Genomic DNA, 18,835 nt, shown 5'->3' with positions numbered 1-18,835 from the left:
GGGGCGTCCTGCGAGGTGACAGCACGCGGCGGGCTGCTTGTCAGATGCTCGGAGCGTACCAGGGAACTCGCTTTCCTCCATCCCCCGTCCCCTCGTCCAGCACGGGTGGCAGAGAAGTGACGGCCCAAGCCCCCCCTGCGTCAGCCCCCGGGAAGCCCTGCCTTCCGATGGCTGGAGGAGGGAGTCTGCCCCTCCCCTGCCCACTTCCTCTCCCTCCTAGGCGCAGGAGGAGGCTCGACGGAACAGGCTGATGAGGGACATGGCTCAGCTGCGGCTCCAGGTAGGAGGCGGGGCCCACGCACCTGCTCTGGGCCTGGTTGTTACGTAAGCAACAAGGTCCACTCACCCACCGGGCGCTCGGCTTCTCCCCTGTAGACTTCCTGTCGCTCATCTTCACTGAGCCCCACGACCCCTCCCTGCCTGCACTTCTGCCTCTTTTCCCCTTAACCTCTGCTGTCCGCCTCCCCCGCTCCCCGCTCAGCACCGGAGTCCCCTTGAGCACCACCCTTGCCCTGCCGGGTGCAGGACCCTCACACGGCGCCCTCCCCGCTCCGCGCTCTCTCTCCAGCTTGAAGTCTCTCAGCTGGAGGGCAGCTTGCAGCAGCCCAGGGCCCAGTCGGCTATGTCTCCCTACCTCATCCCTGACACCCAGGCCCTCTGCCACCACCTCCCGGTCATCCGCCAGCTGGCCGCCAGCGGCCGTTTCATCGTCCTGATACCGAGGACAGGTAGGCACATGGGGCGCCGAGTGTGCGGCTGAAATCAAGTCCGGAGGCCTTGGTAGGGGCCCAGTCTGTATGCAGCGACCTGGTCTGGTTCTGCCTGCTCTCTGAACCCTGTCACTTTGCTAAGTGGTAGACCCTGGTTCACAGGACAGCGGGGAGGGACCTGAGCGACGGTGGCCTGCCAGGGCCTTTGCGGGGAGCCATGGTCCCTCCTGCCGCGCGTGCCCCAGGTCACAGTGGTCTGAATCCATCTGTGCTGTACTTCCCCGCCCGCCTTCGCCCCTAGTGATCGATGGCCTGGATTTGCTGAAGAAGGAGCACCCCGGGGCCCGGGACGGGATCCGTTACCTGGAGGCAGAGTTTAAAAAAGGAAACAGGTGAGTGCAGGCCTGGCCGGAGCCGTGCTGATGTCTGGACAGCACCGACGCGAGCTCCTGGCACCCTGTGGGTCCGACACACTCAGCCCCTGCCCAGCTGCGGAACGGAGGCTGCTGCAGGGAGCCAGGAGCCCTTTGGGGCACACCTGTGACCAGCCCCCATGGGGACAGGGAGCAGCCCAGCACAGCCGCCCTGTGTGGCCTGTGGCAGGGGGAGGATGGGCAGAGGGTGTGGACAACAGGGAAAAGCTGCCCCGGCCTGGCCAGGATGCTGCACAAAGCCCGCTTGTTTGAACCTCGTCTCCAGAAGGGCCCGGCTTGAAAAGCATCTGCCGCTTCTCCCCTCCCAGCTCCTCCCCTGGGAGGAACCAGAGGACTGATGTTATCAAGAGGAAAAGCGAGCTGGGCCCGGCAGCCAGGAAGCGACTTTGGGATGGCTGCAAACAGAGCTGGGGTGGCCGAGACGTGCCCCCAACCCCTGCTGCCAAACCAGGCTCCCAGGGCCACAATGGGCTGCTTTGTATAAGGCGCCGCTCCATCCCCGCCGCCGCCTCCACGCTCCTGTCTCCTTTGCAGGTACATTCGCTGCCAGAAGGAGGTGGGCAAGAGCTTTGAGCGCCATAAGCTGAAGAGGCAGGATGCAGATGCCTGGTAAAATTCCAGCCTCCCCCCGTCCCCCCGGAACCCCAGGCAGGCAGGCCTCCAGGAGCCACACAGGCCCAGAGTGCGAGGCGGCCGGCATGTGTGGCCTCGAAGGGAGGGGCTGTGCTCCAGCACCGCAGCCCCCACCTCTGCGGAGGGGCACGGTCCCCTGCTCTGGTGCGGCTGGGCGTCTCAGCACGCCTTTGCCTGCTACCTGCGGCTCATCTCCAGGGCCACCTGCCCAGGACCCACCGCCGCTGGCTGCCTGGCGTCCTCGGGGGACCCTCAGTGCTAATGCTGGCTCTTGCCCCCCACCCCAGGACCCTCTATAAGATCCTGGACAGCTGCAAACAGCTGACCCTGACCCAGGGGGCGGGGGAAGAGGACCCGAGTGGCATGGTGACCATCGTCACGGGCCTTCCGCTGGACAACCCCAGTGCGCTGTCAGGCCCCGTGCAGGTAGGTCAAGGGTGAGACGGGGGCGGGGTGCAGCAGGGAAGAGCGGCCCCAGTAGACCAAAGTCTCACCCTCTAGCAGCTGTCCCTCCCCTCTCCCCACACCCCTCCCCCGGCTCCTCTGACTTGTCCCACAGTTCAGGAGGTCAGGCCGTCTACCATCTTTCCTCTGCCCACTCTGCAGGCAGCCCTGCAGGCCGCTGCCCACGCCAGCGTGGACATCAAGAACGTTCTAGACTTCTACAAGCAGTGGAAGGAGATTGGTTGAGACTGACCCCCCGGGCCCAGCAGTGGGGCTGACTCCAGATCTCTCCTGCCCTCCCTGGCAGCCAGGACCGCGCCTGTAGTCATCCCACCACACGCACGCACGCACAGGAAGGAAGCCCAGCTGCAGAGGCTGCGGGGAGGGCCCAGGAGCCGCTGGGAGGGTGGGGTCCCCTGTTGCCACGACCACGACGTCAGGAAAGAGGAAAGTCTCGGAGCAGGAAAGGCCGGGCCCCTGGCCAGCCTTCCTGCCGCAGCCCTCCTGCTGTCCCCGGGGGCAGGGGGCAGGCGCGGGGGTGTGCACTGCACTGGAGGGGCTCCTGGACCTCTGAGGGGAAGGCACAGCAGAAGGGGCCCCTCCTCGCCCAGGATGTGGGCTGGCCCAGCCAGGAGTTTGGACCCTGCAGGCCCTGGGGAAAAGTTGGGTGAACCCAGGTGTCGGGTGGTCTCTGCAGACCCTTCCCCTCCTCAAGGACCACCCCTCTTCCTTTCATCTCCCCTCGCGGGGGCAGAGCAGCTCTGGAGCTGGCCGTGGGGGTTCTGGAAGCAGGGCCGGTCGACGCTGCCTTCTGCCGCAGGGGCCGCACACGCAGTCGCCCCCCGGCTCCCTGTTCCCCTGTGTCAGGCGCCCGGGGCAGGAGCGGGCCCCAGCTGGGGCTGCAGGCAGGCCGGCCTGTGTGCTCTCAGGCCCCTGGTGCTGTGCTTTGCGCCTTGGCTGTGGTGCCAGGATGGAGCAGGGCGCCCATGAGGGGAGAACTCAGCTGAGGCCACCACTCCCGGTACCACCTCTGGAGGGCCAAGAACAGGGCCTGGCAGGTGTGCCGTGGGCAGCAGAGGGGCAGCCCTGGAAGCTGGCGGGGGCACTTCCCCAGGGGGCTGGGCCTGGTCCTGGCTGTGGGAGGGTGGAGGTGATGGAGGGAGCAGAGATCATGACGTGCTCGGGGCAGTGCATGGCGTACCAGCAGAGCTGTCGGGGGAGGCTTTGGCCATGGCTTCGCGGCCCCTCAAGTTCGAGCTGGGGGCTGGGTCTGGGGGCGCTCTGCTCTGCTGCCCCTGCCCCAGCATGAGCCCAGCTCACAGCTGTGTTTAGAGGGGAGCTGGCGGCCTGCCTCCCTCCTCCGAGACGGCAAGTCTGGGAAGACCTGAGGGGCTGGGGGTGACCCCACACCCCCCGTTTCTAGCAGAGACTGAGACTAAAGCATCCTTAATAAAGACGCCCGAGCCCGAGCCTGTCTCCCGTGTCTGTGCAGACGCTCCGCCGGTGGGGGCCAGGGGAGGTGGTGCTGCCACACGTGCAGGAAGGCATCCTTGTGGCTGGGCGCGAACAAGAAAGGCACCCTGAGGGGAAGCCCTGGAAGTGGTTTCCCGAGGGACACACGTTCCAGTTCATGGGCCTGGGAAGCCAGGCGGTGCCTTCCCGGGAGGGGTGGGGGACAGGAGCTGCTGTTTCCTCCTCCTGGGGTTTCGGGGTTCTTCAAACAGCCCCTGGGTCTCAGTGGCCTTCCTGCCTGCTCAGATGGTGTCGGAGGGCAGAGAAGCTTGGAGATCTCTTGGAATTGAACCAGCATTTACCAAGGGCAGCTTCCCCTGAGCTGCAACCTGCGCGGCCAGCCTGGAGGAGCAGGGGTCTGAAGGCAGTGGGAATGTGCTGACCTGGACTCCCAGGAGAGCCTGGAGCCAGGCTGCAGGCACAACCACTTCCTGGCGTGCACCCCTGTCTTCGAGTCCGTCTGACACGGTGGGGCTGGGTCAGGCCCCGGGGGCTGGCTGTGTGCAGGAGGCCGAGTGAGCTGCCTGCTAATGGGGCTGGGCCACCCCGTGCTGCTCCCTGGAGGCTGGACAAGGCTGGGATTGTTCCCTGGCTCCCCTTTGTCTCCCCGCTCCCGCCTAGGCTTGGCCCGCCTGCCCGGCCATTCTGCTCTTGGTCCGATAGCCTGGCTGGCTGGAGCCTGGGACTCTGCCCCGGGAGCCCCCGGGGCTGCCGACCCCTGGCTCTGGAGCACCCATCGCGCTGTGGGTAAGGAAGTGCACCTGGGGCTCAGGCGGCGGCTCTTCTGGGGAGACAGGAAAAACCACCTGCTGGGGGGGGGGCTGTTGCCATGGCAATGCACATGCCCCACTCTGCTGCTCAGGGAAGGGACCCCAGCATCTTCCTCTCGCACTCTTCTAGGCTGCTAGGCAGAGCGGCCAGGACAGGCAAGACTGCCCCCTAGTCCCGCCCCTGGGAGGGGCGTGCGGAGACCCGGCCCCAACCTTGCCTGTGCCCAGTAGTGTCCCCAGCACCCAGGCGAGGGGCGGGAGGACCCCCAGCTGGCGCAGAGCGAGCAGCGCGCGCACGGCACTGCGAACAGGAAGAGGGCGGGGCAAGGCATGGAGTTGCTGGAAAGTTTTGGCCTGAGCTGGAGGGAGTGTCCTGTTCCCCCTCCTCTTGGGGCGGCACCGCCCGCCTGGCTGGCCCAGCCCCTGCGTTTGTGCCAAGGAATGTGCCGGGAGAGGCGGCCGGAGAGGCGGGTGGGGCAGCAGAGCCGCAACCACCCAACCACCGGGAGGCAGCGCACAGGTCCGGGGCTAAGGGGCACGGGGCTCCGGAGGGGAAGGGGGCACCAGTGCAGTCCTGAGAAGTCGGGCATCCCCCTAATTCCTCACCCCACTGGCCGGCGTCCAGCTTCTCTAGGAATTCTCCCCGAGGGCCAAGAGCCTTTTCCGTGCTCAGCTCAGGCACCGTGGGCCAAAGCGCTTTTTGGTGGGGTGGCGGAACCTGGGCTCCCGCACCGCCTGAAGGAGGCAGGATCTCCCCGAGAAAGAACCGGGGCTGGGGGCTGGCTCTGCGGGCTGGGCTTGCTACCAGGCTCCCTCAGTGGGGGCCCTGAAGGCTGCAGCCAGGATGGGGAGGCGCTGGTGCTGTGAGAGGGGGGCTTGCCCCACGGAAACAGCTCCCACCCACGCGCGTGCGCGGGCACCACAGCCCATCCTGGGTCCCGGTGTGCAGGTCCAGCCTGAACCGGGGTGCAAAGGGGCCTGCAGATGCGGGCAGATAGCTGATCCCCGCTCCCCGCTCTTATCTGTCTAGGTCAACGTGGAGGTGCCCGGCCACCATGCTCAGCCTCAAGCTGCCCCAGCTCCTTCGCGTCCACCAGGTTCCCCGGGTGAGGGGCTCTGCCCACCAATCCCCACTGCCCAGGAGACAGACTGGGACAGGGGTTCTGGCAATTGCCAGGGAAGTCTCTCCTGCAAGCTAGTTCTAATCCCACCCCACGCCACCCCTTCCTGTTCACAAGCAGCAAGCCCCTGAGCCCCTCCCCGCAGACCCTGCCCCAGAGCGTCTGGGCGACCCCTCCCCAATCCTGCGCTCACACCCTTGCAGCTCTTGCCTTTCGCATCTGCACTTGGCTTTGGGGCCAGCCCATCCCCTTCGCCCCTGCTTGCAGAGGTCCCCCGCAGGTGACCACCCCCCTCCCCCCAGGTGTTCTGGGAAGATGGCATCGTGTCTGGCTACCGCCGCCCCACCAGCTCGGCCTTGGACTGTGTCCTCAGCTCCTTCCAGATGACCAACGAGACGGTCAACATCTGGACCCACTTCCTGCCCACCTGGTGAGGGGAAGCGCTGCGCAGAGCCTTGATCCCAGCGCGGGTGCCCCGGCGGGCAGGGCCCTGAGCACATGCCCACCGCAGGTACTTCCTGTGGCGCCTGCTGGCGCTGGCCGGCGGCCCAGGCTTCCGCGCGGAGCCGTACCACTGGCCGCTGCTCGTCTTCCTGCTGCCCGCCTGCCTCTACCCGTTCGCGTCGTGCTGCGCGCACACCTTCAGCTCCATGTCGGCCCGCGCGCGGCACATCTGCTACTTTCTGGACTACGGCGCGCTCAGCCTCTACAGCCTGGGTGAGCCGGCGGCAGCGGGAGCGCGGGCGGGCCGCGGGGGAGGGGAGGCGCGCCCCTTGAGCCTCAGCTCCAGCGCCCCCACCTCACCACAGGCTGCGCCTTCCCCTATGCCGCCTACTCCATGCCGGCCTCCTGGCTGCACAGCCGCCTGCACCAGCTCTTTGTGCCCACCGCGGCGCTCAACTCCTTCCTGTGTACCGGCCTCTCCTGCTACTCCCGGTGGGTCCTCAGGCCTCCCAGGTGGGGAGGTGGAAGGAAAGACACAGATATCAAAATGACAACATGGCTGTTTATTAGGACCCAACTGTCAGGCCCTCCATACCTGCGCCACCCCCCCGCCCCCCAAGCTGTCACCCGTAGCCCTCCCAGCCACCTCAGAGGCAGGTGGCTGTAGCCCAGGTGCATCCACAGGCGGGCATGTGCCCGAGGGCTCGCTGGGCCTTTGTCCTTCTCAGACCCCTCCGCAAAGCCAGTGACAATGCGCGTGGGTCCCCTACCCCTGCCTCGCAGGTTCCCAGAGCTGGAAAGCCCTGGGCTCAGTAAGGTCCTCCGCACGGCCGCCTTCGCCTACCCCTTCCTGTTCGACAACCTCCCGCTCTTCTACCGGGTAAGGGAGCCCGGGGCCCCTGTCCAGACCTCCTAGTGCCCAGGCCCAGCCCCCAGCACGGCCATGCCCACCACCTGCCTCCACCTCCCCCCAGATCCCAGCCCCATCCCTGCTTCCTCTCCTAGGCCCCTCCCCACCAGCCCTGCTTTTCTTTGGCCAGCTCGCGCTGTGCTGGGGCCGGGGCCACAGCTGTGGGCAGGAGGCGCTGAGCCCCAGCCACGGCTATCACCTCCTGTGCGCACTGCTCACTGGCTTTCTCTTCGCCTCCCACCTGCCGGAGAGGCTGGCGCCTGGACGCTTTGACTACATCGGTGAGAGTGCACGGCCCGGCCAGGGAGGGCCAGGGTGGGGGGTGGGGGTGAGGACATCTTTGCCTTCCAGGCCCTGTCCCCTAGGGCCCCCTTGGCAGGTCGCAGCCCAACTCAGGGCAGGGATGTGGGGTGCTTTGTGCAGATCTGATCACCCCTTCTTCCAGGGACTCTGGGAGTCGGGGTTTCTTTTTCCCAACTGACAGGGGAGTAGGGGGCCCAGAGCACGAGGAAGGTCCGGGCAGCCCTAGAACGAGTGTGTGTCCGACCTGCCCGTCTCCCTCCAGGCCACAGCCACCAGCTGTTCCACATCTGTGCGGTGCTGGGCACCCATTTCCAGCTGGAGGCGGTGCTGGCTGATATGGGATCGCGCCGAGCCTGGCTGGCCGTGCAGGAAGCACCCCTGGGCCTGGCCGGCACAGTGGCCACGCTGGGCGTGGCGGTGGCCGGGAACCTGCTCATCATCGGTGCCTTCACAGCCTCCCTGCTTCGGGCCCCTGCCTCCTGCCCCCTGCTGCAGGGGGGCCCGCCGGACGGGGGTACACAGGCCAAGCAACAGTGAGGCTGAGGAGACGGAGGCCGGGCCCCAGGAGTGGGGAGGAGCCCAGGTCTGAGCTGCAGCCAGAGCGGCCGAGGAGAGGAGAGGGCAGAGGGGGAGGGCGGGAATCTGAGGGCACCGGCAGGAGTTGAGGGGGCCCCCGGGGGGCTCTTGATGGGAGCAGGGAAGTGCTGAGGGTCTGCGAGGGGAGAGAAGGGGGATGAGCTGTCCACACCCACGGCCTGTGGGAGGTAGGGGTGAGGGGCGGGGCCCTTGTTTCTGGCGCTCCTGGAAGTCTCTGCTGAGCCCAGGGAAGAACTAACACGACTAACCCAGGCCCGCCCCATCGCCCCATCGCTGGCTAACCCTCCCGGAGGCTGCCGCACACCTGCCCCAGCCCCCAGCATCAGCTCCTCCAGGGGTGCATGGTGGCTGGCAGAGGGCATCGAGGTGGGGGAGGGGCGTGCTAGACTCTAGGAAGCCCCCAGTCCGCTTTGCTTTCTCGAACAAAGCAGGTGCAAATAAAGTAATGGGGGGGCGGGGTTCTGGGCAGCACTTTCTGGGGCTCACAAGGCCCGCCCCTCCCTTGCTGCCCTCCCGGCCCACAGACTGGACAGACGTGGGCCCAGTTCCTCTTCTGGAGTTTATTTGGAGCAGCTGGAGGGCCGGGGGCCCGGCCTGCGGGCAGACGCCCTAGACGGGGCCGTAGAAGCGCTGGTAGGCCTCCTGCAGGCCCACCTGGTCGGCCAGCTCGTCGCAGTCCGGGTTGAGCTCGCACACCTCCCTCTTGGGCTCCAGGGGATCCGGGTAAGGAGCTGGAGCTCTGGGAAGCCCGATGGTGGTGTCAGCTCCCCCCACTGCAACATGCCCAGCCCCGGTCCCCGAGTGTCCCGCCGAGCAGTGGCCTGCCCCCCTCCCCGCGCCACCTGCTCTCACCCCGGCCCGTCGGTCAGTTGGCGCCGGGCTCGCTTCACCACCTCACTGCCCTCCCTCTTGGACACGAAGGCTGCGGGCAGAGGGGCAGGGGTCAGGTGGTTGTAGGCTTGGGAGGCCAAGGGGGGGAGCAGGACTGAGGGGAGCAGGCTGCAAGGGGTGGGGCTGGGAGCCCCTAGCACCCCGGCCTCGTACCTGAGCCTCTGCCAGACTCTGCACCGCTGGGCTTTGCCTCTGCAAAGGAAAGGAGCCGCTCAGCCCTCGGGCCCCCTGCTCTCCCCTCCTCTCCCTCCGCGAGGTCCGAACTGGGGACAGACTGAGCCCGCGGCAGGGTCTCCAGCAGAAGGGGTGAGCAGAGGTGGGGCCGCGAGTCTCCCCCAGGCAGCCCCTCCTGGAGCACAGCCTGGGTAGTGGGGACGCTCACCTGCCTGGCCAGCGAGGCAGAGTGCGGCCAGGGCCAGCAAGGCGACGAGTGTGAGGGCCCTCATGCTGTCGCTCTGTGCGTCCGTCCGTGGGTCGGCTGCTGCGCAGGACTCGGCTGGTCTGCCCTTCCAGCCTCCAGCACCCTTTATAGCCCCTGGGCCGTGCCCTGTGGGCAGGAGGAGGGCAGGGGCTGGGGAGGGGGATGGCAGGCCTGCCCGGGGGTGTGGGTGGGTCATGGAGGAGTCTGCCAGGGCTATTTGGGGGGCATCCGCCCTGGCTCTGCGGGCCAAACCCCAAAGGGTGTTGTGGTTGGAAGCTGTGCGGCTTGGGCAGGGCCCCAGGAGAGCTGCAGAGGGTGGGCCAGTGGAGGTGGCCAGGCTCACACACTGCCTGAGCCCCTGCCCCATGACCCTGGCCCTACCCACGCAGCCTCAGAGACCCCCAGCCCGGCTGGGCTACAGGAAGAGCCTAGAGAGGAAGGGGGGCTGTGAGGTCTAAAATAGCTTTGAGCAGAACTGGGATCCGGCAATCTTGTAGCCTGTGATTTGCGCTGTCGGCCCCCGGGGCAGGAGCCAACCCCCAGGGAGGAGCGCCTGGCAGTGCACTTGTCCGGCCAGCCAGCGAGAGACGGCCAGGGCGGCCTGGGGTGTGGGCAGCTTGCTCAAGTGGGGGGGGGGGTGGCCAAGACAACGAGACGGGCCCGGTGTGAGACAAGGGCAGCCCCTCCGGGACAGGAGCATGGGGTAGTCCACTCCCAGCGGAAGACACTAAGGGAGAAAGCACTGGCTGTGAGCCCGCCCACTGACAGCTTGACTGCAGTCAAGGCCCCCGACCAATTCAGCCGATCCGCTCCAACCCTGTCTGCTGCGGCCCTTGGGGGCTGTCCTCACCGGGGAGACACAGATTCCAGTGGAGAAGGGGAGAGAAGTAACCCTACGGGGAAGGCGTGAGACCCGGGCGCCCGCCGGGAAGACTGCGCCCCACGGTGCTCGGCCCGTGGGGAGGGGAAGGGGCCTGTGTCAGGGGATAACACGCTGACCCATGGGGCCAGCCAGCCGCGTCTGATCCCGCAGGATGGACATTAAAGTCCTGCTTTTGCTGTACTCTGCGTCCCGCGTCCATGCCTTGGGTTTGGGTAGATGAGAGTGCCTCCCACAGCCTCAGGGCTATTCCGGATCCCGGTGCACGCGTGGAGTGGGGCTGTGGTGGACAGGGGAGACACATCCCACCCGATTTTGGGTGGCTTCCTCTGGCCGGGTGCTCCATCTCCCCATGGAAGCCAGAGAGAAGCCTGACACCATCATTTGGAAGAGAGCAGAGACGCACACACACACACACACCATACACACCACATACACATCACACAGCACTGTGGCAACCAGGTAGGAAAATTGGACTGTGAGTATTGCCTGGGTAGCTGGGCATGGCCGAGTGTGCGACGCAGAACCTGGGTAAGAACTGAGCGTGCAGCCGGGATCCGCGTTCTGTGTACCGCCTGGGAAGCAGCCAGAGACACCTCCGGGGTGGGGGCTGTGTGCATCAGACAGCCCGACACGGTGGCGACAAGCACCACATTCCTACAGCTGTCCTTAGGAAATCTGCGCTCATTAATAAAAGGCTTCTTTGGAAAAAAAAAAAAAAAGAGCTCGGACACGGGAACCAGTGCACAAGAAATCTCCAGTGGGAACAAAAGTTCTGGCCTAAGGGACCCAGGAAAGGGGGAGCCAAGGGAGCTCTTCCCCTGACAGTCCACTGGGGAGAGCGTTGGGGTCCTCCGGGGGACGTCCCTCGGGCCAGGGACAAAAAAGAATACTTAAGTATTGCCGTTTTATCGGCCTGAAGACCCAGTTCATAAGGCCTCGGCCTTTTGTCCCTAATCTGGCTCAGATGAGGGCTGGGTGTCCCAGGCTTTAATCCTCCACGCAGGAAGAAAAAGACGATGCTGTCTGTTGGGTGAACAGGAGGAGCCCTGTCACAGGCCCTGGGACCCCCTATCATGCTCGCCCCCTCCTTGTGTTCCTTAGTTAACAAACAAAAGCATCGCAGAGTAGAAGAGAATCGGAGGGGCGGGTTCAGCCAACCGCTTCCAGATCCCAGTGAAAGACGAGAATTACAGTAATGGAGGAGACTCGGAAAGTGCGCCAGCCCCTCCCAGACGCGCAGGGTGGCCCCTCGGGAGGCCCTGGGACAGGGACAGGCTGAGTCTGTAAACTGCACCTGCTCCCTGACAAGCGCTGCACTCAGACACTGTAAAAGAGAACTAAGTCCCTTCCTGGGTGAGCCGACGGGTTAGACCAACGCTGAGGACCCGGCTGTCATGGGTCCGTAACGCAGGACGGGAGGGGACGGTGAGGAGGCGGCCATGGCCACTGGGGAAGGGACAGCCTCCTGGGCCGGGGTTGGTCAGCAGACCGGAATTCCCACATGTGGATCCGGACTGGGGCAGACGGCTGCAGAGGGCGGAGCACAAATGGGGCCTGGGAGTCCACTCCGGGTCGGTCACGAAATGTCCCCAAGGCATTTGAGATTCCGCAAGAGGAGGAAGAGCGCCCCAGCCTTCTCACAGACTTGAGGCCAGATGAGAAAGTGCTCTGGGTTAGATCCTGAGGACCCGGCCACCGGACAAGGGCTCTTAAAAGTTCACTTTGTAACTAAAACCTGGCCTGACGTAAAACAAAAGAAAGAGGACACCGGAAGAACTACTGAGTGTAAGGAGGGAGGAGGAAAAACAAAAACAAACAAACAGGGAAAATCTCAGACTCTGGTCTCCCAGGCAGGAGAGGAGACTAGGAGAGAGTAGATCCAAATTCTTCTAAAAGAGGACAGGAAAATACTAATCCTACCTTGCAGCAAAGAGAAATGAGAACAATGCAAGGAAGAACCCTTGGAACCCTAAGTGGACGTTACAAACACAGGCTGCCTGGGCACTTTCAGAGACTGCCCTGGATGGGGACAAGAGGAAGGGATGATCCCCCATATGACCAGGTCCCCCCAGGAGCCCTGGGTGCATGCAAACGCGGCACATGTCGGGACACGAGGACATGTTTTCCTTGACACCAGACAAGCCAACCGGAGGGCCCAAGGGGGAATGGCAGGGACTTCCTGGTCCAATCTTTGAGAAGCTAATCAGACTAGGACCAGAACAAAGAGAAGGGTTGTTCCTAAACATGCCCAAGGCAGGAATCGACCTCGGGCAGAGGCTCTGCATTGGAGTAGGAAGACAGGAGGGGCAATGAAAGGACCAGTGGGAAGACAGAAGAGTGCACCCCCTGGTCGGGTCGGGGAGGTCACAGAGGGGCCGAGGGGAGGAGGTTACACCACTGCCAGCTGGACACAAGCAGCCAGGAGGAGCCTGCAGGATACAATGCCCCGCCTCCCTCCACGGAGAGGGGTTCCAGCCAGCAACAGGATTAATCTGGGAAGGACTACTGGAGCCCTGCCTGTCACGTTTCCCTGATGAGTCCCAGAGACCAGTGCAAGACCCAAGAACTGTACACCACATTGCCAAGCTTGCCACCCTGTGGTACCAGACCCTTCCTCCCTCCTGAGTGGAACCCCGGGTGACCACGATGGCCTAGCACGGCAGACTTAAAACGTGCGTCGTGGGTCTGGCCCTTAGATTCAAGGAGCAGAGCCTCCTGGTTCCGGAACGGGCAAGCCTCGCCAGCGGAGGAAACTGCGACACCTGTTGCCACGAGGGCTCCCGGGAGCCCCACCCCTGTCTGGGCAGGCTTTAGGAAGGTCCTGGAGGAATGCCCCCCTTCCAGGGAAAGTCAGCTACTTCCTCTCTGGGGAAAAAGGGATCACGGGAGCAAGTCAGATACTGGGGACGGCTGATCGGTGGGGGAAGTGGAGACTAAACCCAGGAGGAACACCAGATATCGTACATCAGACCCTGCCCAAGACAAAACAGAACTCAGAACATTTTTACGGCTGGCTGGCTATTGCCGATTGGCTCCTGTGCTCCTAGGACAAAGACTGTGTCTCACAGATTAGAGGAGAGCCCGATCCCCTGCAGCGGTCTCAAGAAACTCAGGCAGTGGAAGGGTTAAAAGGCCCTTCGTACAGCACGGGTCCTGGCTCTCCTGGCTCACCAGTGGGAGACAGCACACAGGGCACGGCCCTTGGGGCACCACAGAGACCAGGGCAGGGAAAAGACCTTTTCTTCCAGAACTCCTCAAGCCCATCCCTAGGGGCCCGCGGAGTGGTACAAGCATGGCTGCCTGACCTCCGCGGGGCCCTGATGGTGAGAACTCCCAATCAGGTCAGGGAGAGTTTGAGTCAAAAAGCTGCAAGGTGGTTGCCAGACTCGAATCCCGCAATTCAAAGCCACATTATTAGAAAGGGATGATTGAGGGGCTGGCGCTGTGGCGTAGCGGGTAAAAGCCCTGCCCGGAAGCGCTGGCACCCCATATGGGCGCCGGTTCTAGTTCTGGCTGCTCCTCTTCTGACCCAGCTCTCTGCTATTGCCTGGGAAAGCAGTATAAGATGGCCCAAGTCCTTGGGTCCCTGCACCTGCGTGGGAGACCCAGAGGAGGCTCCTTGTTCCTGGCTTCAGATCGGCGCAGCTCTGGCCGTTGTGGCCATCTGGGGAGTGAATCAGTGGATGGAGGACCTCTCTCTCTGTCTCTCTCTGTAACTCTGTCTTTAAAAAAAAAAAAAGTAAAAACAAAGGGATGATTGAATCCTAACAAGATACCTGCTTTAACCAGTCAGCTTCCCATGGAAGGGAGAGGTGAGCCAACAAACACCACGGCTGTCTGGTTATCGCAGACCACCAACCCGAGGTCAGGCCAGGTCTGAGGGTCGCCACTGCATGACGGGAGGAGGCTGTTAGTGAGCGGTTCGTCCCCAGTAATACAGGGAAAAAGACAGGATGGCCATGCTGCCTCTGACGGCAGCTGGCATCCTTACGTGAGGGTGCCGGATGACCCAGCAATGAATGGGTCAGCTCACAGCTGTATGCTCTCAACTGAGCTTTAGAAGTCGCCGAGGGCCTCAAGGCACCGTACGTAGATTCTAGACGTGCCTATGGGTGGTGCATGTCTTTGGAAACATCTGGACAGAGGGGGCCTTATAAGCAGCAGGGGAAGGAACCAGCACACGGGCAACTCGCCAGGCCAGCTTTAACGAGCCTCTTACTCCTAGCCGAGGTACACTGCCATCAAAAGAGAACCACCGTGGATGCCGTAGGAGCCTGCCTTGTGGATGAGGGCCGCTAGCCTCCCTAGAAGAGGAAATGAAATTTACCCAAGCCCAAACAGCCCTAAAGCAACTTAAGGCCCTAGTTTAGGAAAGAGAGGAACTACACAGACTAGGGGCCACACAAACTGAAAATGGAGAATGAGTGCCCCCTGTTGGGAGAGAAACAGTGAGAACTCACAGAGGGAGGCACTGGGGTCCCCAGGCTCCGCGTGATGCGATACTCAGAATCTATGGATGCGAGGGGGCTGTGGGGCACGCCAGAGGGGAAATAAAACCAAGCAGCAGGAGGAAGACCTCCTGGGCTAAGGCCTTTCCAGAGCCCTCAGGTGGGTCCACAGAAATGCCAAGGAGGAAGGCTGCAGTGGTTGCCAGTAACCGTGGGGCATTTTTCTGGCTGGGTGGGAGCCTTGCCCCTCACAAGGGCCACCACCAGAAATGTCATTAAGATAGTACTAGAACAAATGGTCTGGCCTGGTAGAAAATGGAGAATCAGACAATGGAAGTCATTTTGCATCAGTGGTACTGTCAGGGTTGTGGAAAGCCTGGGTTCCCAGTGGGACTATCCCAGGCCCTGGCGTCCTCCGTCTTCAGGAGAGGTAGAAAGGATGAAACCAACTCTCATGAGGCAAATTTCTTTCTTTTTTTTTTACTTTTTTGACAGGCAGAGTGGACAGTGAGAGAGAGAGAGCCAGAGAAAGGTCTTCCTTTGCTGTTGGTTCACCCTCCAATGGCCGCCGTGGCTGGTGCGCTGCGGCTGGCGCACCGCGCTGATCCGAAGCCAGGAGCCAGGTGCTTCTCCTGGTCTCCCATGGGGTGCAGGGCCCAAGCACTTGGGCCATCCTCCACTGCACTCCCTGGCCACAGCAGAGAGCTGGCCTGGAAAAGGGGCAACTGGGACAGAATCCGGCGCCCCGACCGGGACTAGAACCCGGTGTGCCAGTGCCGCTAGGCAGAGGATTAGCCTATTGAGCCTCGGCGCCGGCCTTCATGAGGCAAATTTCTAAACTAACCTTGGAAACGAAGCTGCCTTGGACCAACTGCTTTCCAACGGCACTCCTCAGCATTAGGGTGGCTCCAGGAAGGGCGGTGGGGTTGTCCCCCTGTGAAACGTTAAATGGGCTCCATTACTCGGCTAGGGCATCCGAACTTCTCACCATGGAATCCAAAGGCCAGTTCCTAAGAAATTACATGCTGGCCACGTCCTCCACTTGTCATCTCTCAGGTTAAAAGGACTCCTTGCCCAGGTGTCACGTCCAACCGGGAGCCCTGGTGTTGGTGAAGACAGGCCAAGAGGACAAGTGTGCACCACGCTGGGAGGGCCCCTATGGCCCTTGACCACTGAGACAACTGCAAAGGGGTGGCCTCACTGGACTAGAGTTAAGGGACCAGGAGAAGAAACTCTGGGGCAAAGAAAAGGGTGCCAGTGGGAGATGCGCCAGTCGCCAGAAAAAACCCTTAAAGAAAACTAAAAAGAAAGACCCAGCTCCAGTGAAAGTACTCGGTCGGCTTCCTCCTTGGAAGCTGTTCTGACTGGGCTGCTGAAAGCACTCGTAAGCCCAGGAGTACGGGGGGGGACTCATATTGGGGGGCACCAGAATACCCACCTATGCTGGTGATCAACAGTACCAAGACCCCAGCTCCACAAATGACCCACTGGATGCTTGTCTAGTCTTACCCTGTGCAACCCTGGAGAATCAAAAACAACGATCCCAAGCAGATAAATATCTGCACCCTGAGTTTGGGGATCCCTGGTGGAAGCCTTGTGGAGATGAGGTTGCTGGACCGCTAAATACTGGGGTAGACAGCCATGCACCCCCAGGATGAGTCACTAAGACAAACTTCATAAGGGCTCCACGCCACCCAGCTGTCAGGGCCGGCAGTGCAACCCTATACTATTAATAACTATTAATAACCCAGCCACCCTGGATCCAGACCCCGCGGCAGCCACTCGGGAGCATGGGTTAGCAGCAGGGAGCCGATCCTGTAGGATGACTGATTCTCCAATAAATCAAAACTACAATCTCGCCCCAGGTGACTGCTCCTCCTTCAACCCTGAGGGAACTGTAACTCACCAAACAATGACCCTAAGAAGGTAAAGCCAAGTGAGGTACAGGACCTGAGGCAAACTCTAGAATTTGAGACAGGATATGCAAGTGTGGATGCCTGGGTTGAATGGGTGGAATTTTCAGTACAATAAGAGTGACTGTTACCCACGTGCGGCAGGATGGCCACAGGCACAGGGGGTTCCGTTTCTGCTCGGCTGGGACTCAGATCCTGGAGGAATGCATTGCACGCCAGCCCTACACCAGGACAAGGATGCATGGGAAATGAGCCCAGAAGCACCCCGGTGTTGCCCAGGGCAATCCCCTCTTCCTCCACTGGGAGTGGGAACTACTACTCTCACCTCTCCAGGTCGGGGCAGAGTGCACTAGGGCGGAGAACTTTTGATCCGCACCAGCATCCTTAATGTGACTGGTGGGCCGGACGTCGGCAACTGTTGGGCCCTCCCGCCCTTGGTACACCTAGGGCGGACGTCTGGCGGTGGTGTGGAAAGAGGAGCCTCCGCAGCCAGCTGCCGTCTAATTGGACTGGAACTGGGGCTTTAGTTCAGCTGCTTATTCCCTTCACCCTGGCATCGCATAAAATAACTAATAACGACTGATGAAAAACGAGAGATCTAAAGGGCTCCTCTGACCCAAAGACATATATTGATTCAATCGGAGTCCCAAGAGGAGTCCCCAGTGAATTCAAAGCTCAAAATCAGATAGCCGCAGGATTCGAGTCAGCACATTAATGAAAATGTTGATTGGATTAATTGCATTTACTGTAACCGGCACGGTTTCAACAGACCAGAGATGCCCTCCAAGGGGCAGCTAATTGGACGCCATCAGTCGAATGGCTTGGGGGAACCAAGATATGATACTTGCGAAAAGAGAGGTGTCCGTGTTAGGTGCCCAGTGTTGACTATTATTCCTAACAACTCTGTCCCCAGTGGAACCACTGCCAAGGACACACAGGGCCCGACTACCCTGGATAATGAATGGAACTGACGACTCACTATGGGCTGGCTGGAGGGATGGTTTGGACAATGGAAAGGCATGGAAGCTCCCATCCTAACACCCTATCACTGCAGCCAGGGTCCTGACACCGTAACAGAGGCAACTGCCCACCAGCAAATGCCCATGGCGTCCAACAAAAAAATTTACTGTTACTAGAAACTAAATCAGACTCACTCTATGAAGGAGTCAACAACTTTTAGAAAGATTTAAAAACCAAAAGACACCAAAGTAAAAATGAAAATGGAACTAAAAGTATAAACACAAAATTGTGAGAAACACTCAACAGTGTATTGTCAATATAAAATAGTAATGTGGGAAATTACTGGCAGTTAGCCCGCCCAAGCAGTCCACGACATGGCAACTGCAGGACTTCAAACACCAGGAAAATCTCTCAAGTAAACAACTCCAACAACTTCAGCCAATCAGCTCTAACCCCATACACGTTCCTTGGGCATTTCTGTCACTGAAGAAACAGAAATTCCAGTGGGGAAGGGGAGAGAAAATAACCCTACATGGGAATAGTGAAACTTAGGTGCCACCCAGGAAGACTGTACACCCCGTAGTACTCAGCCAATGAGGAATGGGGAAGGGGCTTGTGTGTTAGGGGATAAAACACTGACCACAACGGATCCAGGTGTGCCTGCTCTCAGACCAACACCAATCTGCCAAGTCTCACTTTCACCATACTTTATGTCCGAGTTCATTCTTGGGGTTTGGGAAGCTGAGAGTGCTTCCCACAATTTGGGGGGCTCTGTTTCGCACATCCATCTTTGGGCAGGGCAAGGTGGCCATGCAGGGCACAGGACAGGGAGGCCCCAGGTGGGGCACAGTAGGTGGGGCAGCAGGGCCTGTGGTGGCAGGTCAGGGAGTGCACCTCTGGCTCCTGAGCCTCCAATCTCCTTGCCCTTGCAGCCTCCCCAGTGTTAATAAACTCCCCTACCCCTAGTCCTCCCACTAGTGACAAGGAAGTCCTCTGCCCTATAGACAGAGCTCTCCACCTAAAAAGCACCATCCCACACCTGAGAGCCGCCACTGCCTCAGGTCAGTTGGAGGGGAGGGCATCCTGACGCCTCCTCCTCTGACCTGTGTCCTCCCTCACCACCGACCCCCTGGACCTGCTGCCAGTCTGACACATACTTCAGGCCCAGATGGGGCAGGCTGGGCAGGAGTGAGGCTTCCGGGTGCTTGAAGGCTGCAGCTCCATGGTGAAGGGACACGCAGAGGGAGCCAGGGCCCGACACAGGCTATGGCGAGGTGGGTGCCACGAAAGGGCCTTCTCGGTGTCTTCCTCTGTCCCCAGTGCCCTCACAAGACCAAATGAGCAAGGCTTAGGTTGTTTGGGTGATGTCCCTCCAGGTAAAAACCTTTGCTCCCCACCTGCACCCTCTGGCTGGTCCTGGCTGGACACAAGTAGTGAGAAG

General features: G+C 61.5%; 3 protein-coding genes across 5 annotated transcripts in view; 2 read left to right on the top strand and 1 right to left on the bottom strand.

Annotated features, from left to right (window-relative positions):
• Nucleotides 1-3,690, top strand: part of SMG5 (SMG5 nonsense mediated mRNA decay factor) — a 31,698-nt gene extending 28,008 nt beyond the window's left edge. Inside the window, exons 17-22 of the mRNA XM_062192484.1 lie at nucleotides 221-280; nucleotides 569-728; nucleotides 1,012-1,102; nucleotides 1,679-1,753; nucleotides 2,065-2,203; nucleotides 2,384-3,690. Coding sequence (XP_062048468.1) covers nucleotides 221-280; nucleotides 569-728; nucleotides 1,012-1,102; nucleotides 1,679-1,753; nucleotides 2,065-2,203; nucleotides 2,384-2,467 — 609 coding nt within the window. The 3' untranslated portion in view covers nucleotides 2,468-3,690. The remainder of the gene's footprint in view (nucleotides 1-220; nucleotides 281-568; nucleotides 729-1,011; nucleotides 1,103-1,678; nucleotides 1,754-2,064; nucleotides 2,204-2,383) is intronic.
• A 1,174-nt stretch (nucleotides 3,691-4,864) lies between these two features.
• Nucleotides 4,865-8,491, top strand: PAQR6 (progestin and adipoQ receptor family member 6). Of its 3 annotated transcripts, none has more exons than XM_062192482.1 (8): nucleotides 4,865-5,023; nucleotides 5,534-5,609; nucleotides 5,927-6,054; nucleotides 6,136-6,341; nucleotides 6,434-6,560; nucleotides 6,852-6,948; nucleotides 7,109-7,259; nucleotides 7,544-7,896. In XM_062192482.1, the coding sequence occupies exons 2-8, from the start codon at nucleotides 5,559-5,561 to the stop codon at nucleotides 7,816-7,818; spliced, it is 1,035 nt and encodes a 344-aa protein (XP_062048466.1). In that variant the 5' UTR covers nucleotides 4,865-5,023; nucleotides 5,534-5,558; the 3' UTR covers nucleotides 7,819-7,896. The 3 variants fall into 3 exon arrangements, with proteins under 3 accessions (XP_062048466.1, XP_062048465.1, XP_062048464.1); XM_062192481.1 differs by lacking the exon at nucleotides 7,544-7,896 and adding an exon at nucleotides 8,403-8,491 and having other exon boundaries at nucleotides 4,947-5,023; XM_062192480.1 differs by lacking the exon at nucleotides 6,852-6,948 and having other exon boundaries at nucleotides 4,947-5,023; nucleotides 6,415-6,560.
• BGLAP (bone gamma-carboxyglutamate protein) lies at nucleotides 8,488-9,215 on the bottom strand. The gene is made up of 4 exons (XM_062192483.1): nucleotides 9,152-9,215; nucleotides 8,923-8,961; nucleotides 8,731-8,800; nucleotides 8,488-8,617 (listed from the first exon to the last, which is right to left on the bottom strand). Exons 1-4 carry the CDS (start codon nucleotides 9,213-9,215, stop codon nucleotides 8,488-8,490), a joined length of 303 nt encoding a protein of 100 aa, XP_062048467.1.
• Between the last annotated feature and the right edge of the window lie 9,620 nt (nucleotides 9,216-18,835).

Source organism: Lepus europaeus, chromosome 5 (genome assembly GCF_033115175.1).
Source record: "Lepus europaeus isolate LE1 chromosome 5, mLepTim1.pri, whole genome shotgun sequence".
NCBI classification, from domain to species: domain Eukaryota; kingdom Metazoa; phylum Chordata; class Mammalia; order Lagomorpha; family Leporidae; genus Lepus; species Lepus europaeus.
The sequence above is the reverse complement of the archived record's forward strand: the minus strand, read 5'-3'. Positions and strand labels throughout refer to the sequence as shown.